The sequence below is a fragment of the Hyperolius riggenbachi genome, chromosome 4 (genome assembly GCF_040937935.1).
Source record: "Hyperolius riggenbachi isolate aHypRig1 chromosome 4, aHypRig1.pri, whole genome shotgun sequence".
Taxonomy (NCBI): domain Eukaryota; kingdom Metazoa; phylum Chordata; class Amphibia; order Anura; family Hyperoliidae; genus Hyperolius; species Hyperolius riggenbachi.
In genome coordinates, this window is record NC_090649.1 from 44,989,086 (window position 1) to 45,005,887 (window position 16,802).

General features: G+C 46.6%; 1 protein-coding gene across 1 annotated transcript in view; it reads right to left on the reverse strand.

The window, feature by feature from the left end:
* Positions 1-16,802, reverse strand: part of LOC137570336 (cytochrome P450 2K1-like) — a 48,151-nt gene that overhangs the window by 17,135 nt on the left and 14,214 nt on the right. Inside the window, exons 4-5 of the mRNA XM_068278982.1 lie at positions 6,697-6,846; positions 2,649-2,809 (exon numbers count right to left, since the gene is read on the reverse strand). Of these exons, the coding sequence (XP_068135083.1) occupies positions 2,649-2,809; positions 6,697-6,846 (311 nt within the window). The remainder of the gene's footprint in view (positions 1-2,648; positions 2,810-6,696; positions 6,847-16,802) is intronic.

Consider the following 16,802-nt stretch of genomic DNA (forward strand, 5'->3'; position numbering starts at 1 on the left):
GAGGGGAGACGGACCCTCCCCTCCCTCACCTGGGTCCCCCGACCTCCGCTCCACTCCAGCTTTAAAAAGTTAAGTAGCATCCGCTACTATTAAGGGGTAACGGGCGGGGATTACTTACCTCTTCCGCGTTCCAGTGTGTGCTCCACTGACATCACTTCCTGCAACGCTGTCCACTTACAATACAGTGGGCGGTGTTGCGGGAAGTGATGTCAGTGGAACGCACGCTGGAAGTGGAAGAGGTGAGTGATCCCCGCCTGTTACCTCTTAATAGTAGCGGATGCTACTTAACTTTTTAAAGCTGGAGGGGAGCAGAGGTCGGGGGACCCAGGTGAGGGAGGGGAGGGTCCGTCTTCCCTCACCGCCGCTAGGCCCAATACCCTCTTCCTGCCCACTACCTCTCCAGCTAGGGGCCCCGAACAGTGCGGCCGAGCACCATGAGGTGCTCGGATGGGTTTGAGCCGAACCCAAACACCGCATTATTCGGGGAATAACGAACAGTGTCGAACACTGTTCGATCAACACTACGTCAGACCCTCCCGCTGGGCGGATCTTTCAGAAACAGCCTTATCAGTCTGCCGACAGACTGTACACATGCTCTACTGTCAGCAGAATGCACGCTCAGCGGGAGGGTCTGACGCACCCGTCGTTCATTACAGTAGTGCGTGTTATACGCACCTTAAAGCATTAAACACAGCATGAACTTAAAGGGAACCTAAACTGAGAAGTATATGGATTTTTCCTCTTAAATATTCCCAGTTGCCTGGCTGTCCTGCTGATGCTGTGTCTCTAATACTTTCAGTCACAGCCCCTGAACAACCATGCAGATCAGGTGCTCTGACTGAAGTCAGACTGGATTAGCTGCATGCATGTTTCAGGTCTGTGATTCAGACTCTACTGCAGCCAAAGAGATTAACGGAACTGCCAGGCAACTGGTATAGTTTAAAAGGAAACATCCATATCCCTCACAGTTTGGGTTCCCTCCAACAGCTAGAACCATTTGAGTGGTTTCAGAGGTACTGAAAGGGTTAAAACTCACACTTTTCACTTCTTTTAGCTTCTAATTCATAAGCTTACAGTTGCTGGCCAGCATTATGACATTGTGTTTGCATTGTGTTTGCATTGGTAGATACATATCTGCTCTATTTATGGAAGAAGATAACTTTCTCTTCTTTGTTTGCTTACTAATCACTTAATTAGTGGTTTAACTGAAAATGTATACAGCAGCCTGCAATGATATTAGCCAGTGTCTGTGAGGTGCAAATGTGCATTCAACTGACATCAGACCAGTCTTATTATATTCATTATTTACAGTGTGTTTAATGTTTTAAAGCAAATATATACTGCTGAGTATTATCCCAATCTAAGATGGTCATCTATGATTCGATTTTAATGCCAGGTTGATCATCTTCAGCGATTTATTAATCAAACTGCACAGAAATCAGTTCTTGCACAAAGTGTTTGGTTGATCAAAAATGATTACTGTACTTTTGGTCCACAAAAATAAAAAAAAAACATACTTGATTGGACAATGGTGGAATATTTAGATTTTTTTTTTTGGTGCCGATTCAATGCGTGTGTTCGGGTCCGCTCTACTGTGCTTGCATAGTAAAGTGGACCCAATTGTGCTTGGCTATTTTCGCCTGAGCTGATCGGAAAGCTGATACTGCACGAGTGCAGATTGTAAACATTGCTTCATGCTACTGCGCCTGCACACAGCTTGTCGGCGCTTGGCAGGGGATATTCGGGGGAAATAACGCTAGATCCCCAAGAGTTAAAATGACAGGGAAAGCCTCCTTCGGATTCTGAGGCCTCCCCTTACCCCACCTTGCCCCTATAGGGGCACTTTTTTTCTTTACAAATCAACTTTAAGGGGTCAGGGATGATAGAGGGAGAAATTCTGAAACTGCTAATGAAAACATCACAATACTTTACCAGTATATTTATGCTCTAACGTCACATGTTTTGGTGTGACCCCTCCTCTACCTCTGTTCTTCCACCTACAAATTAGAACCTGGTAACCAAAATTCAGTGACAGCACCTCCAGCAACGAATCCAGCCAGTTCTCCTCCGAAGGTTATAATAATCGGTAATGCATTATAAATGCTATCTCAGCTAGTGCAGTGTATCTATGCTATGACTACACATTTATTTTCTCATACAGTAAATGGAAGACAATTACCTTGCAAGTCACTTTAAGGGGACCCTGAGCAGTGCATATAAATGAATATCTGCACTTACCCGGTTCTTCCTCTTGCCCCCTGTAGCCCACAAAGTGCCTCAGCGAACTCTGGGTCCCTTCCGTTGCCCCGCTGGCTGCTCCGTTAAGCCGGTGACTTTGGCTGATGTTGTGAGCTACTGCACCTATCAAGCACCCATCGCTGTAAGCTTCCAGCACATATGTGGTTCAGTCTTTTGAGATACACGCATGCACAGGAGGCTTATGCCGACAGTCAGGCACATTATCTCATGACTTCAGCAGAAGTCACCAGCTTAATAGAGCCACCAGCAGGACCACGGAGGGAACCCAGAGGACGCCAAGGGACCTCGCTGGCCATGGGGGTTGGAGGAAGCCCCAGGTAAGTGCAGATTTTAATTTCTATGCACTGCACAGGGTCCCTTTGAATCATTAAACAGTGAAAATACTTTACCGTAATCATTGGGCTTCCCAAAAGCCTTATGTTTTCATTGAACAAACTCATCAGCCTCAAAAACTTTGGATCCTGGAGATCAAATCGTTGACCAAGTATGATGGACACAATGATGTTAGCCACAGCGGCGTTCATGATCTTGGTGTTGTCAAATGGTTTTCCTGAAATGAAAACATTGATCCTTTTTGTTGAATACATTTTGCATCAGGCACCTAGGTCAATCCTAAACATAAACTTAAAGGAATACTATCGATGTATGCATTTATTTTTAAATGCTGTATGTTGTAGCACACATTAGGGCAAGTACTAGGAGCAATTTGATTCCTCACACAGCTGTTCCTCTCAGCTGTAAAATCCTCCATCAGTTTTGGCGTCAGTGTTGGAAACAAAATGTATCTAATACTGAGCTCCCAGAGGGCTAGACCATATCTCTGCACAGGGGAGTTGCTATCAACTCCTCAGTTTATAGTTTAATTATCACCTTGCTGAAAGAATCTTGTTGATATGGTGGTAAGGGGTTAAAGATTCTAGCAATGTGTGTTTATTATCTTTGCTTCTCTTGACTGATAAAGATACTAATAATGCTAATTGTAGACATCCGTCTGCCCCTCTCAGCAGCTTGTAAAGTGGATGCAGCCTGGAGTGAATTACCTCAAGCAGGCAGCCAGTCTGAGTGTAAACACAGACTCGTGGTATAGCTAGTTATATTCCAGCAATATTACAGCTCATTTAGTTACCTGTTCCCACCTCAGATCAGCCTATTTCTCCTCATGTCTGCTGCATGCTGTGAGTGACACAGTAAAATATATTTGTGAGCTGTGTGACAGAGTAACCAAGCAGCTCAGGGTGACCCAAACTACTATGAGCTGTGTGAGAAATGAATTTTTAAGCAGGGATAGTGAGAGAGACCTGGGTGAATAAATAAAGTGCCCCTAGCACTAGTGGTAATGTGTACACTAATATAGAGTCGTTTCAATCGATAGTATTCCTTTAAGGTCAATCCTGTGATGAGAAACATTTTATAAGCTAGATAACTTTTTCAGTAGTGGGAATCATCTGGATAGTCTAGAGGCCTCCTGGGCACAAAGTAGGTGTTCTTGGTGCAGTGTAGAGCCTGTCTAAAATTAAGATGCCCCTGAAAATGCCTAATCTTACCACCCCCTGCCAATGCCTAACCTTAAAACACCCTCCCCCTCCTTCACCTGCGCCCCCCCTCCAGAATTGCAGCCAGCGGCAGCAGCGGGGAATGGCTTACCAAGAGCGATAGCTCTGCGTGCCACTGGTCTGGTCTTCTGCACTGACACTGTCCAATCACACTCTCACTGTACTTCCTGTGAGAGCGTGATTGGACAGTGCAGTGCAGAAGACCAGACCAGCAGCGGCACACAGAGCTCTCTGACTCTCGGTAAGTAAGTGATTCCTGCTTGCTGCCGCACTGGCAGCAAATTTTGGAGGCGGGGAGCATGGAAGAGGGGCCCTAGGTGAGGGGGGGAGGCTTCCCTCCCTCCCCACCGCTCTGTGCCCACTGCCCCCCTTCCAGGCTGGAGGCTGTGGGCACTTATAGACCTGCCTACCTAAACTGGGGACACCTATATACCTGCCTACCTAAACTGGGGACATCTATAGACCTGGCTACCTATACTGGGGACACTTATAGACCTGACTACCTAAACTGGGAACACCTATAGACCTGCCCACTAGGCCCTCTCTTTTTGGGCAATCTGCTGCCAATCTGATTGCATTTTGTGGGGAATCTGCTGCCAATCTGATTGCATTTTATGAGGAATCTGCTGCCAAACTGATTGCATTTTGTGGGGATATCTGCTGCCAATCTGATTGCATTTTGTGGGGAATCTGCTGCCAATCTGATTGCATTTTGTGAGGAATCTGCTGCCAAATTGATTGCATTTTGTGGGGATATCTGCTGCCAATCTGATTGCATTTTGTGGGCAATCTGCTGCCAATCTGATTGCATTTTGTGGGTAATCTGCTGCCAATCTAATTGCATTTTGTGGGGAATTACCTTCTGAGTGCTGCTATAGCCGTAATACACATTACAGCCGATGGCGGCACCCAAATGTTCAGGTGTCGCTAACTATCTTGTGCATTATGAAGAAAAAGGAGTCCTGGAAGTGATGGTATGGGATCTCAACATCAGGGAGTATGTCTGGAATTACATGAAGAGACAGAAGGGTATGTGGGTGCCAACATTCACAGAAGAAGATCTGTGCATGGTTCTCCAAGATGTTTGGAACAAAGTAACTGTTTCTAACAAAAACTGTATGCAAATGTACCTAGAGGAACATACTGAAGGCAAAAGGCGATCATCACACCAAATATTGATTTGATTTAGATTATCTTCTGTTCATTCACTTTGCATCACTAAGCAATAGCAAAATTAACTATTTATCTGTGAGGGCATTCTTAATTTACAGCATATTTATATCTCCCCAAAACTTTTCGATATGCTGGATTTACCCTAAGGCACTGTAGGCTCGTGCCTACAGACACCTGATGATGGAAAGGCAGCTCACTCTCCTCCTTGAGTGCTTCCCTCCCTCCTTCCCTATGCAAGGTCCCAAGTAGAGCATAAATAAGAGGCTACTCACCCAGCTCTCGGCTTTCTACAGAGAAGATCTCCCTTCACTCAGGGGCACCTCTAGCTACTTAATACCTGGGGGCACCTCTAGCTACTTAGCAGTGGTGCTCATCCAATATTCAGGTATCCGAACTTCCCAGATAATCCGAACTTTTTCAGCTATCCGAACCCGGATTCGGATTCCGGATATCTGTTAAAATCCGAATAGTTATATCCGAGTTAATTTGGATACCTATCTGAAATCCGGATATCTGGTTGGATACTTAGTTTTGATATCTGAGCAAAAGGTTTTCAGGTCAGAATTCAGTTTGGAGAGAGAGAGAGAGAGAGAGATAGAGAGAGAGAGAGATAGAGAGAGAGAGAGAGAGAGAGAGAGAGAGAGAGAGAGAGATTGATTGATTTAAAGGCCACTTCCGGTATTCTATCTGGTTATCCGAATCCGACCGGATATCCCAGATATTGGGTTCGGATATCCGATTCTACCAAAAAGTTCGGATTCGGATATCCGAATTGGATCCGGATATCTGGGTATCCGGATCCGAATTCAATTCGGATTTTGAAAAGGGGTATCTGAGCAGCACTGCTACTTAGTATTAGGTAGTCAGAGGTACACTCAGTATTAAAGTGACTCCGAGCTCCTAAAAAAAATGAAAGTTGTACTCTCCTGGGGCTTTCTCCGGCCCAGTGCTGGTCGGGAGGTCCCAAGACGGCGTCCTGGCTCTTCTCCCCGCTCCGGAATGGCTGACAGGCCGCAGCCCGGGCGACACTCGCCCGAGTGTCGGGCTGCTCCTTCCGCGTATGACACGGATTACGTCACACGCCGGCCGCCTCGCGTCATCACGGCGGCCGGCGTGAAAGTACTGCGCATGCGCGCTTTAATCGCGCATGCGCAGTACTTTCACGCCGGCCGCCGTGATGACGCGAGGCGGCCGGCGTGTGACGTCAGCCGCATCATACGCGGAAGCTGCAGCCCGACACTCTACCGAGTGTCGCCCGGGCTGCGGCCTGTCAGCCATTCCGGAGCGGGGAGAAGGAGAGGAGCCAGGACGCCGGCGTGGGACCTCCCGACCAGCACTGGGCTGGAGAAAGCCCCTGGTGAGTACAACTTTCTTTTTTTGGGTGAGCTCGGAGTCCCTTTAAGGGCACCAGTGCGGCTACCTATGCCAGACAGGAGAAGTAAGGAAGAAGTGACATTGGAGCCAGCCAGTACATGTCTGGTGTGGTTTGGTGGGGGTTTGCAGGCTGGTGGAGGATGAAGTGTGGGGTGCCAGAACATGTGTGCTTATAGGCTTCTGTGATGTAAATCCGGTCCTCTCTACATGTCTGATCCCCCTTTAATTTTTATGGTCAAATCAACACCAGTTCTCACCAGCTTACATTCTAGTCAAGCTTGACAAAAGTCACATTACTCAGCTGCCCCGTGACCAGTGCTATGTGCATCTAACAAACCTTCATGTGATTTAAATAGATCTAGTAAGTGGCCGCATTCTTCGTGTATCTTGTCTTCTAAAGAAGCCTTCCCCATTCCAAAATCTCGTAATGTTGTAAGAGTGAAACGTCTCATTGTTTTCCAGTTGTCGCCGTGGGCAAATATTATGCCTATTTGGGAAGAAGTAAAAAACAAAACAAAAATGTGTATCACTTTGCATCTACTAGTTCATAAACAATTTGACATTAAAGAGTGCCTGAAGTGATTAAAAGTTAGATACTTATCTCTGTAGTGGGAAACATCTGAATAGATCCTGCTGATGTGTACATATAGCTACACTGCTGGTGGGGGCAGGGGGAGCCGAAAGCCAGCATCTAGTCAGGCCACCATAGCTTACTGAATCCTATCATAAGAGGGGGTGGCCTCTGAAACCACACGGTGTGTGTGGGGGGAGGGGAGGGGCAGAGCTGTGGTGAGCTTCTTATCCTTCCTCTGTTACCCAGTGTATGATAAATCAACGTTAAATACAGCTAAAAAGAAAAAAATTAAGGTAGCTTACCTCAAGGATGACAAATTCGAATAGTAAACAATTTACTTTGTTGTGCATATTAAAGTTTGTTGTTTACCATTTGAATTTTGTCATCCTTGAGGTAAGGTACCTCATTTTTTTTTTTTACATTTTAGCTGTTTTTTACGCAGTTTTACCATATTCTGGGAGCCTCTTTTCCCCACTTTGTGCTACCTACCTTCCCTCAGGAGGAGAATTCTTTTTTACTCTCAATTCAATTTTATTAGAAAGCCAAAATAACAATGACAAAAGTGAACAGTAATGGCAATCCACAGTAACTCCTTATACACGCTACATATTGATGATAGCAGATAGAGTTGGGGTATGACAAATGTGGATGCAATATGAACATAGGGTGTTTCCACTTAGTCAGATTTTAATCGTAGCAGTAAAAATAACATTATCCTAAAGTATATATGAAAGGGTGATATTCTTATGAGAATACCTTAGAAAAGAAGTGACAAAGGTTGTTACTCGGTTAGTTAGAGAACATTAGTTGAGTTAGTTGGTGCACAGGTGTGAGGGTTAGTAAAAAGTGTTGTCAAGTTGACTGATTTTACCAAATATATCATACAATTGTGGTCTGTGTATCCAGAGAGGTGAGCAAAAGTTCGGTGCATCTGGAGAATATTCGCATCGTCCTAGAGTTATTGTGACTTTATATACTTTGCCATGTGTTGGCCATAATGTGAGTCAAGCCATGGTTTCCAAATGTCCAAGAAGTGTGAGGGGTCTTCTTTCAGAGAGTCTGTGAGGTATTCATTGAGGCAGATGTCATTGATCCTTTGAATAACTTTGTCCCAAGAGAAAGTTTTGGAAAGCCACGCTTGAGCTATTTGTATTCTCATGGTTGTAACCATTTTGGTCATCAAGAGATTCTCCTTGTGTGAGAGTGCTGTTAGATTAATATTGAGTAACGCATTGAGGGGAGAAGGAGTCAGTTGTCTATGGAAGAGACCTGAGCATATGAAATACATATGGTTCCAAAAGCCTGCCACAGCCGGGCACGTCCACAATGTGTGGTAAAAGGAGGAGAATTCTATTTGGTCAGGTGGCTGATACATCCCCCACAACCATCTAGAACCTTTTGCACCAAGAGAGTGACTGCCTCCAGTTTGAATGGACACTCGAGTGGAGTCAGGTTTGTGCATCTCCACCTGCCTATAGTGGTTGGTTGTGCCCTTGCGACCTTCCTTTGTGAGTACCCCTACTTCTATTGTCCATTGTTGTGACTATCTGCACTATCGGGGCTCCTGTTGTCTGTGTTTTTGTTTCCCTCCAGGACATTTTCTGTTCACCCTACCCACCTGTCTCGGTTACACAGGTCCGTTTCCCAGATTGGTTGTTGTGGGCACACTTGACTTCTAACAGATGGGGCTCAAAAAAAGTGATAAAGTGGTGCAGGGGTCTTATTATGTATTTATTATTTATTTATTTATTGTATTTATAAAGCGCCAACATATTACGCAGCGCTGGGGATCACTCACCTAATCCGGTTACAGCGTGCGTTCCACTGACGTCACTTCCTGCAATGCCGCTCACTGTATTGTAAGTGGACGGCATTGCAGGAAGTGACGTCAGTGGAGTGCGCGCTGGAACGCGGAAGAGGTGAGTGATCCCCGCCCGTTACCTCTTAATAGTTGCGGATGCTACTTAACTTTTTAAAGCTGGAGGGGAGCGGAGGTCTGGGGACCCAGGTGAGGGAGGGGATAGTGTTGGGCGAACGGTGTTCGCCACTGTTCGGGTTCTGCAGAACATCACCCTGTTCGGGTGATGTTCGAGTTCGGCCGAACACCTGATGGTGCTCGGCCAAACCGTTCGGCCACATGGCCGAACTAAGAGCGCATGGCCGAACGTTCCCCGAACGTTCGGCTAGCGCTGTGATTGGACGAACGGGTCACGTGGTTCGGACCCCGAACGCGCTCTGATTGGCCGAACGGGTCACGTGGTTCGGGTAAATAAATACCCGAACCACGTCATATCTCCGCCATTTGTCTGTGGGTTTAGCTTTGGGTAGGCAGGCAGGGTAGTTCGCTCTCCAGCCACGCTAGCCAGGGTCCCCCCCAGTCATTGTGTGTCGCTGCTGGGAACAGTAGTACACCGCTCGCTCAGCCACACTATATATAGCATTGTTTACTGCCACTGTGTACCTCGCTCAGCCACACTATATATAGCATTGTGTTTACTGCCACTCTGTGTACACCGCTCAGACAGACTATATAGCATTGTGTGTACTGCCACTGTGTTCCTCGCTCAGCCACGCTATATATAGCATTGTGTTTACTGCCACTCTGTGTACACCGCTCAGCCAGACTATATAGCATTGTGTGTACTGCCACTCTGTGTACACGGCTCAGCCAGACTATATAGCATTGTGTGTATTGCCACTCTGTGTATACCGCTCAGCCAGACTATATAGCATTGTTTACTGCCACTCTGTGTACACGGCTCAGCCAGACTATATAGCATTGTGTGTACTGCCACTCTGTGTACACCGCTCAGCCAGACTATATAGCATTGTGTGCACTGCCACTCTGTGTACACCGCTCAGCCAGACTATATAGCATTGTGTGTACTGCCACTCTGTGTACACCGCTCAGCCAGACTATATAGCATTGTGTGTACTGCCACTCTGTGTACACCGCTCAGCCAGACTATATAGCATTGTGTGTACTGCCACTCTGTGTACACGGCTCAGCCAGACTATATAGCATTGTGTGTACTGCCACTCTGTGTATACCGCTCAGCCAGACTATATAGCATTGTTTACTGCCACTCTGTGTACACGGCTCAGCCTGACTATATAGCATTGTGTGTACTGCCACTCTGTGTACACGGCTCAGCCAGACTATATAGCATTGTGTGTATTGCCACTCTGTGTATACCGCTCAGCCAGACTATATAGCATTGTTTACTGCCACTCTGTGTACACGGCTCAGCCAGACTATATAGCATTGTGTGTACTGCCACTCTGTGTATACCGCTCAGCCAGACTATATAGCATTGTGTGTACTACCACTCTGTGTACACCGCTCAGCCAGACTATATAGCATTGTGTGTACTGCCACTCTGTGTACACCGCTCAGCCAGACTATATAGCATTGTGTGTACTGCCACTCTTTGTACACCGCTCAGCCAGACTATATAGCATTGTGTGTACTGCCACTCTGTGTACACCGCTCAGCCAGACTATATAGCATTGTGTGTACTGCCACTCTGTGTACACCGCTCAGCCAGACTATATAGCATTGCGTACTCTGCCAGTCAGTGTGTATATTGCTGGGATCAGTAATACTCCACTCACCGCCAACCACTATATGAGCTCACCATGAGTTCCTCAGAGACCTCCGCTGTGAGCAGCACTCCCAACAACAGCAACAGCCAACACCCCACGCAAGCTATAACATCCACCCCAGCAGCCAGTGCTCAGCAGCAGCCCTCCCCGGAGGAAAACGTTGTGTCCATCGGTCCGTCGCCAGAGCGATTAATGAGGGCTGTCATTGAGGAGATGATGGGGCCTGATGTGGAGGAGGAGGTCTGGCTCAGGCCAGCATCCCAAGTTAATGTTGAGGACGATGAGGGGTCTGTGTCTGGGGATGTTGGGGTGGCAGAGGTGGTGGGTGGGTCAGACTCAGGAGAAGAGTTGTATGATGAGGATGATGATCGGGACCATCTGTATGTGCCTCAGAGTCCGACCCTGGAAAACATGTTGTATCGTGTGTTTAAGTACTAAAATCTGCTTTCCCACTTCCCAGTACTGCCCGCAGTGCCTGGGTCCACGGATCCATATAATTTTTTGGGCAGCACTATCAAACTGTGGTACTATGAGTGAGTTGCCATGGTCCTTCTGTGCTGCCTGTCACACTCATCGTCTGTCTGCAGATGGATTGTTCAACACAGCTACGCCATCTGACATGTAGTCCTGGACCTTGACCATCTTCTCCAGGCGATTGGTGTTGGAGGACGTGGAACTGCCCGATTGCTTCTGTGGGCTGCTGCATGGGTGTCAGAAAATGTTCCCACTCCAAGGACACTGCCAATACCATTCCCTTTTGGGCACTAGCAGCAGCTTGTGTTCTTTGCTGCCCTCCTGGTCCTCCTGGGTTTGCTGAAGTCAGTCTGTCGGCGTACAACTGGCTAGAGAAGGAGGAGGATGTCAATCTCCTCTCTAAAGTCTCCATCCTCAAGGACCTGCTGGAATTGTTCCATTTTTGACCTGTCTGACACTTTCTTCAATCAGTTTTTTAACATTGTGTTTGTATAAACTGGGTATAAACCCAGTAATTGGTGTTGTCCAGATTCCAGAATAATGAATAATAATGAATAGTGAATAATGCGCGGGCCGCGTTCAATGCAGTCTAGCATGAATTGAGCCATGTGTGCCAGAGAGTCCTGCCAGACTCCTCTGTCTTCATGTTCTTGTGAGCGTTGTGATTGTTGTGATGCACCATATTCGTCACCAGCATCACTTTCTTCCTCTTCTGCTGTCCATTCCCGCTAAATTGTGGAAGTCCAACGTGCACCGCTCTGTCCCTCGGCAGTGGGGGCATCCAATTCCTGCTCCAACTCCAGCTGTTCCTCGTCCTGTTCTTTGTCATAGCTGGGACCAGCGTTTCCTGAGGCAGGTTGCCTGATGTTGGTATCATCACGCTGATCGTTTTCATCTTCAGAATCCCCCACTTGCATCATGCCAGCGGTTTCCATCTTCAACATTGATTTCTTCAGTAAACACAGCAGTGGTATTGTAATGCTGACTGTAGAGTTGTCACTGCTCAGTCACGCAACATGGATTGCTCAAAATTTTGGAGGACTTGGCAGAGATCCAACATGGTGGCCCAATCAGATCCACAGAAGCTTGGTAGCTAGCTGCTGGAATGCGCCTCGGCACTGCGCAAAAGCGTGCTAGCATGTGCAGCGTAGAATTCCAGCGCGTAGGGAGGGACATCACCCAGTGAGCGATGGTGCGCTAGATTGAAGCGCTCCTGCATCTCTTGGTGAGTCCTTCAGAAGCGGTACTGGACTTTTAACAATGTTTGTTTTTTTTCCTTCAACAGAAGATCTGCCACGTTGGAGTGAGGAGGACGCCGCCGACCCCGATACCAAGCTGAACCCCGGCGAACTCCAAGCAGAGGATCTTTAGGAACCCTCAAGGCTTTGAGCAAGCTGAGGAGGATCAGCAGTCCCGACGAGACCTCTCCTCATATGTGACTGAGTGCAGTGGAGCTCCCAAGAACAACCTCTCAGTTGTCACTTTGTCACTGGTCACTTTGTCACTTTGTCATTTTGTCACTTTGTCACTTGTCACTTTGTCACTTGTCACTTTGTCATTTTGTCACTTTGTCACTTGTCACTTTGTCACTTGTCACTTTGTCACTTGTCACGTGTCACTTTGTCACTTGTCACTTTGTCATTTTGTCACTTTGTCATTTTGTCACTTTGTCACTTTGTCACTGGTCACTTTGTCACTTTTTACTTTGTCACTTGTCACTTGGTCACTTGTCACTTGGTCACTTGGTCACTTGTCCAGATGATCTCGGTACACCTCCTGCGATTCACATTTCTGCACACATTGCTCTGGGATTTGGGTGTGATGAATGATGCATCTAACTGGCCACCGGAGGCAATTAAGGCCTTCAAAACATTGAAAGCAGCTTTCTGTTCCGCCCCCATTTTGCGTCATGTTGAGTTGTTGACGTCATGTTCATCCTCGGCCTCGCCTTGCATTTCAGTGCGAGGTGCATTTTCCACAGAAAAAGGTTGTGAATCCGGGCACAACATTTGTGGCTGTTCCATTGACCTTTCACAGGTAGAAGATTGTGGGGGTGGGAATAGCTCCTCCGAATAGCCCATTGTGTCCTGAAAACTACTCATTGCATTGCTTTGCGCACACATTTTTTTGTCCTCATGCAAGGCCTGAGTTGCACCTGAAAGCGTGGCCTTCTCCTCCTGCGCCTCCTCCTGTTCCATCACGTCTGCTGCTGCTGGGTTAGCGTTGACGCCCGGTCCCTGTTTATTGAACCTCTTATCTTTATTACATTTATGACTGCATGGCGGTAAAAAGCATGCTATCCGCACGCTTCTTGTCCTCATGCAAGGCCTGGGTTGTTGTGTCTCAAAAAGCATGGCCTTCTCCTCCTGCGCCTGCTCCTGTTCCATCACGTGTGCTGCTGCTGCTGGGTTAGCGTTACCGGTCCCTTTTCCTGGAACCTCTTCTCTTTATTACATTTATGACTGCATGGCGACAAAAAGCATGTTACCTGTGCAAAGAAACATGACATTTTCCACATTTAAAAGACAGTTTTTCCTTTGAAACTTTACAATCAATTTTCTCAAAAACTATAAGCTCTTTTTCAAATATTTTTTTTCCCCTTGTACCCACTCCCAAGGTGCACATACCCTGCTAATTTGGGGTATGTAGCATGTAAGGAAGCTTTACAAAGCACGAAAGTTCGGGTCCCCATTGACTTCCATTATGTTCGGAGTTCGGCGCGAACACCCGAACATCGCGGCGATGTTCGGCGAACGTTCGCGAACCCAAACATCTAGGTGTTCGCCCAACACTAGGAGGGTCCGTCTCCCCTCCCCGCCGATAGGCCAAATACCCCCTTCCTGCCCGCTATCCCTCCAGCTCTGCGGCCCCCCATGATTCGGGTCCCCATAGGCTTCAATAGGGTTCGGTGTTCGGCCGAATATACCGAACATCTGGACGATGTTCGGCCGAGCTAACCCGAACATCTGGGTGTTCGATCAACACTAATAATAATCACTTCTATAGATACAGTATTTTGAATAGTGGTAATCATTAACAAACTGTTCCCTATCCCCTTCTTGCACCTCTGACACTGTAGTTGTCATTGGCAGATTTTGGTGTGCTGTATCAATTGTTATGTTTAGAATGCTTGGGGGCCCCATTGTAAAACTTGCATTGGGGCCCACAGCTCCTTAGCTACGCCACTGAAAATAGATGAGTCTATCATCGAACCACCAGACAAGGGGGGGTTGTCAAAGCTTCATAAATGTCAAAGCCAATGTAAGACACATGAGGGCAAAACCCCATTAACCATTAAAAGCTTGGACTCTAAGTCATATTCTGATTGGACGCTTAATTTTAACTCCCAGAATCCACCCAAAACTGTGATGTAAGGATGATGTAATGAGATTTTAAAAGATACTGTCAGACACTTTTGCCTTCAGAATTCTGCTTGCTACTGAGTGTATGCAATCTGCGTTCTCTGTTGTCCATCGGCCTCAGTTATAGTTACAGACCCCCTCAAATGGGTTAACAAAGAGAGATGGGAAAAGAGGTGCAAGCATTGCGGACCCCATGAGTTACAGTTACACCCCTCCCTTTGCTTTATGTTTCATCCATCTGTTCCCTGTAAGCTCTCATCTCATCCCTTTGAATGAGTCATGGTATTGCTGTTATTCAGAGCCGGGACTAGGTCCTCCAGCACCCAATGCTGCAACACCAAAGTGCGCCCCTTCATCCCTCCCACCCCTGCAGCCAATCCACAGCTTGACTACCTATAACATCCCACCCAGTATGTGGAAAATGCCATTGATTGGTGGTTTATGGGTATTAGTGCATATTTTGGATTTGTGCTTTTTATAGAATGCTTTCAGGTCTTAAAGTGAACCAGAGACAAAGCACCCTCATGTATTTTACCACATATATATCAGTGGGGACATTAGAGAAAACACCTACCCCACTTTCTGTTTTATTTTTAACTGTTCAGCTTGCTTCCTATCAGCCCTGATAAAATCCCCGACTGAGCATTAGAGATGGTGGTGAACTGTTCGCCAGCGAATCTCTATTCATTTTCATGCTACATTGGTTAGTTAGGGTTGGCGTGTTTTGTCTCTGTTGCGCTTCTCGTGCGGAGACCGCACCATTAGCGTGTTTTGTCTCTGTTGCGCTTCTCGTGCGGCGACCGCGCTTAGCGAGTGCTTTTGTTATTTTCCTTGGTGTTCTGATCATTATTGTTTGCTGTGTCTTTCTTACTAAACCTATGCTCTGTCTTTACTCGGTCTTGTGTCACTGCTAGCAATTGCCATTCTTGCGATTGCCTTCCCACTTGGTTTTTGCTGTTGTGTGTCCACCGTCGCCAGGTGGGGACTAGATTGGTGGACATACATACATTCTGTCTCTGTGCTCACTCTCTTTCACTTGGGGCCTATCCTGGCCTGTATTGCTGCCCTTCGTACAATTCCTATCTGGCATCTGTGGCAGTACAGAGGCTGTGTTCCTCTGCACTCCACAGCTCCATCTGCTGGTGGGAATTCCCCTCTACAGGTGCATTGCACCACAGCTGGGTTCTGTTATTTTATACGCTTGTGGAGGATTTCCGCAGTGTCAGCGCGCATCTTGTGCGCTGACCACGGAAATAATTCCTCAATCGTTACACTAATCCTGCATTCAGAACGTTCAAAACTTTTTCTGCTGTTATGATTTGGAGTTATCACATACCTTAGGAGCACTGGCCCTTTAGTAGTCAGTGCCAAAGAGTTGAATGCTGGGAGTTCTTTTTATTTATAATATATTGCTCCTCTTCCAGGTATATCCCTGACTAGCTGCTTATCAGAAACACCCTCTGATCACTTGTGTTTACAAGCAAGGCTGAGGTGATTCAGTGATTGGATGTGTAAATAGAAAAAAGACAGTGCAGTTCCTAGTATACACCTCTACACCTCAGTGGAAGTTTCTGAAGACTCTGGGAGGAGGGCAGCTAATGAATACACAATGAGCAAGAGAAGGGAGGGGGGAAAACAAGAGTCAGGAAGGATATGATATCAGCATTAGCTTGGCAAAATGGCCACTGCCTAGAATAGGATTTTCTGCTTTTCCTTTATAAAATTCACAGGATTCATTACGTGGATAGCACAATACGGGCTTGATTCACAAAGCGGTGCTAACCTACTTAGCACGTCTAAAGTCTTTAGACGTGCTAACCAGGGTGCTAAGTAGGTTAGCACCGGATTTCTCAATTGAGAAAAACGGTGCTAACCTACTTAGCACCCTGGTTAGCGCGCCTTAAGACTTTAGACGTGCTAAGTAGGTTAGCACCGCTTTGTGAATCAAGCCCTACATCTGTTATATAAGTAGAAGTAGTATTAATCTACTTATATATTTGTTTTTTTATTTCTAGGTTAGCATGGGTGTCACTTGTTCTTTAAAGTTACAAAATGAAACAGACAGCAGGGTAGGTGTGTTCTCTAATGTTCCCACTAATATATATGGTAAAATACATGAGGGTGCTTCGTCTCTGGTTCACTTTAAACATGGCAGCAGTTTTCAAGAACATTTCAGTATATACTGCATTTAGACTATAAGACTCACTTTTTCTACCCCAAAGGTGGGAAGAAAATGCCCCTGTGTCCTCTAATCTGAATAAAGGAAGTTCTAGACATACGATCGCCCGCTGATACAAACCACCAACCCGCCACAATTTTGTGGACCCCCTGTACTGTCCCCGGTGTCCTGCATTGTCCCCCTGCATAAATGTAATTAGCGGCAGCAACATGAGGACACAGGGGACACTGAGGGGAACAGGAGGAGGC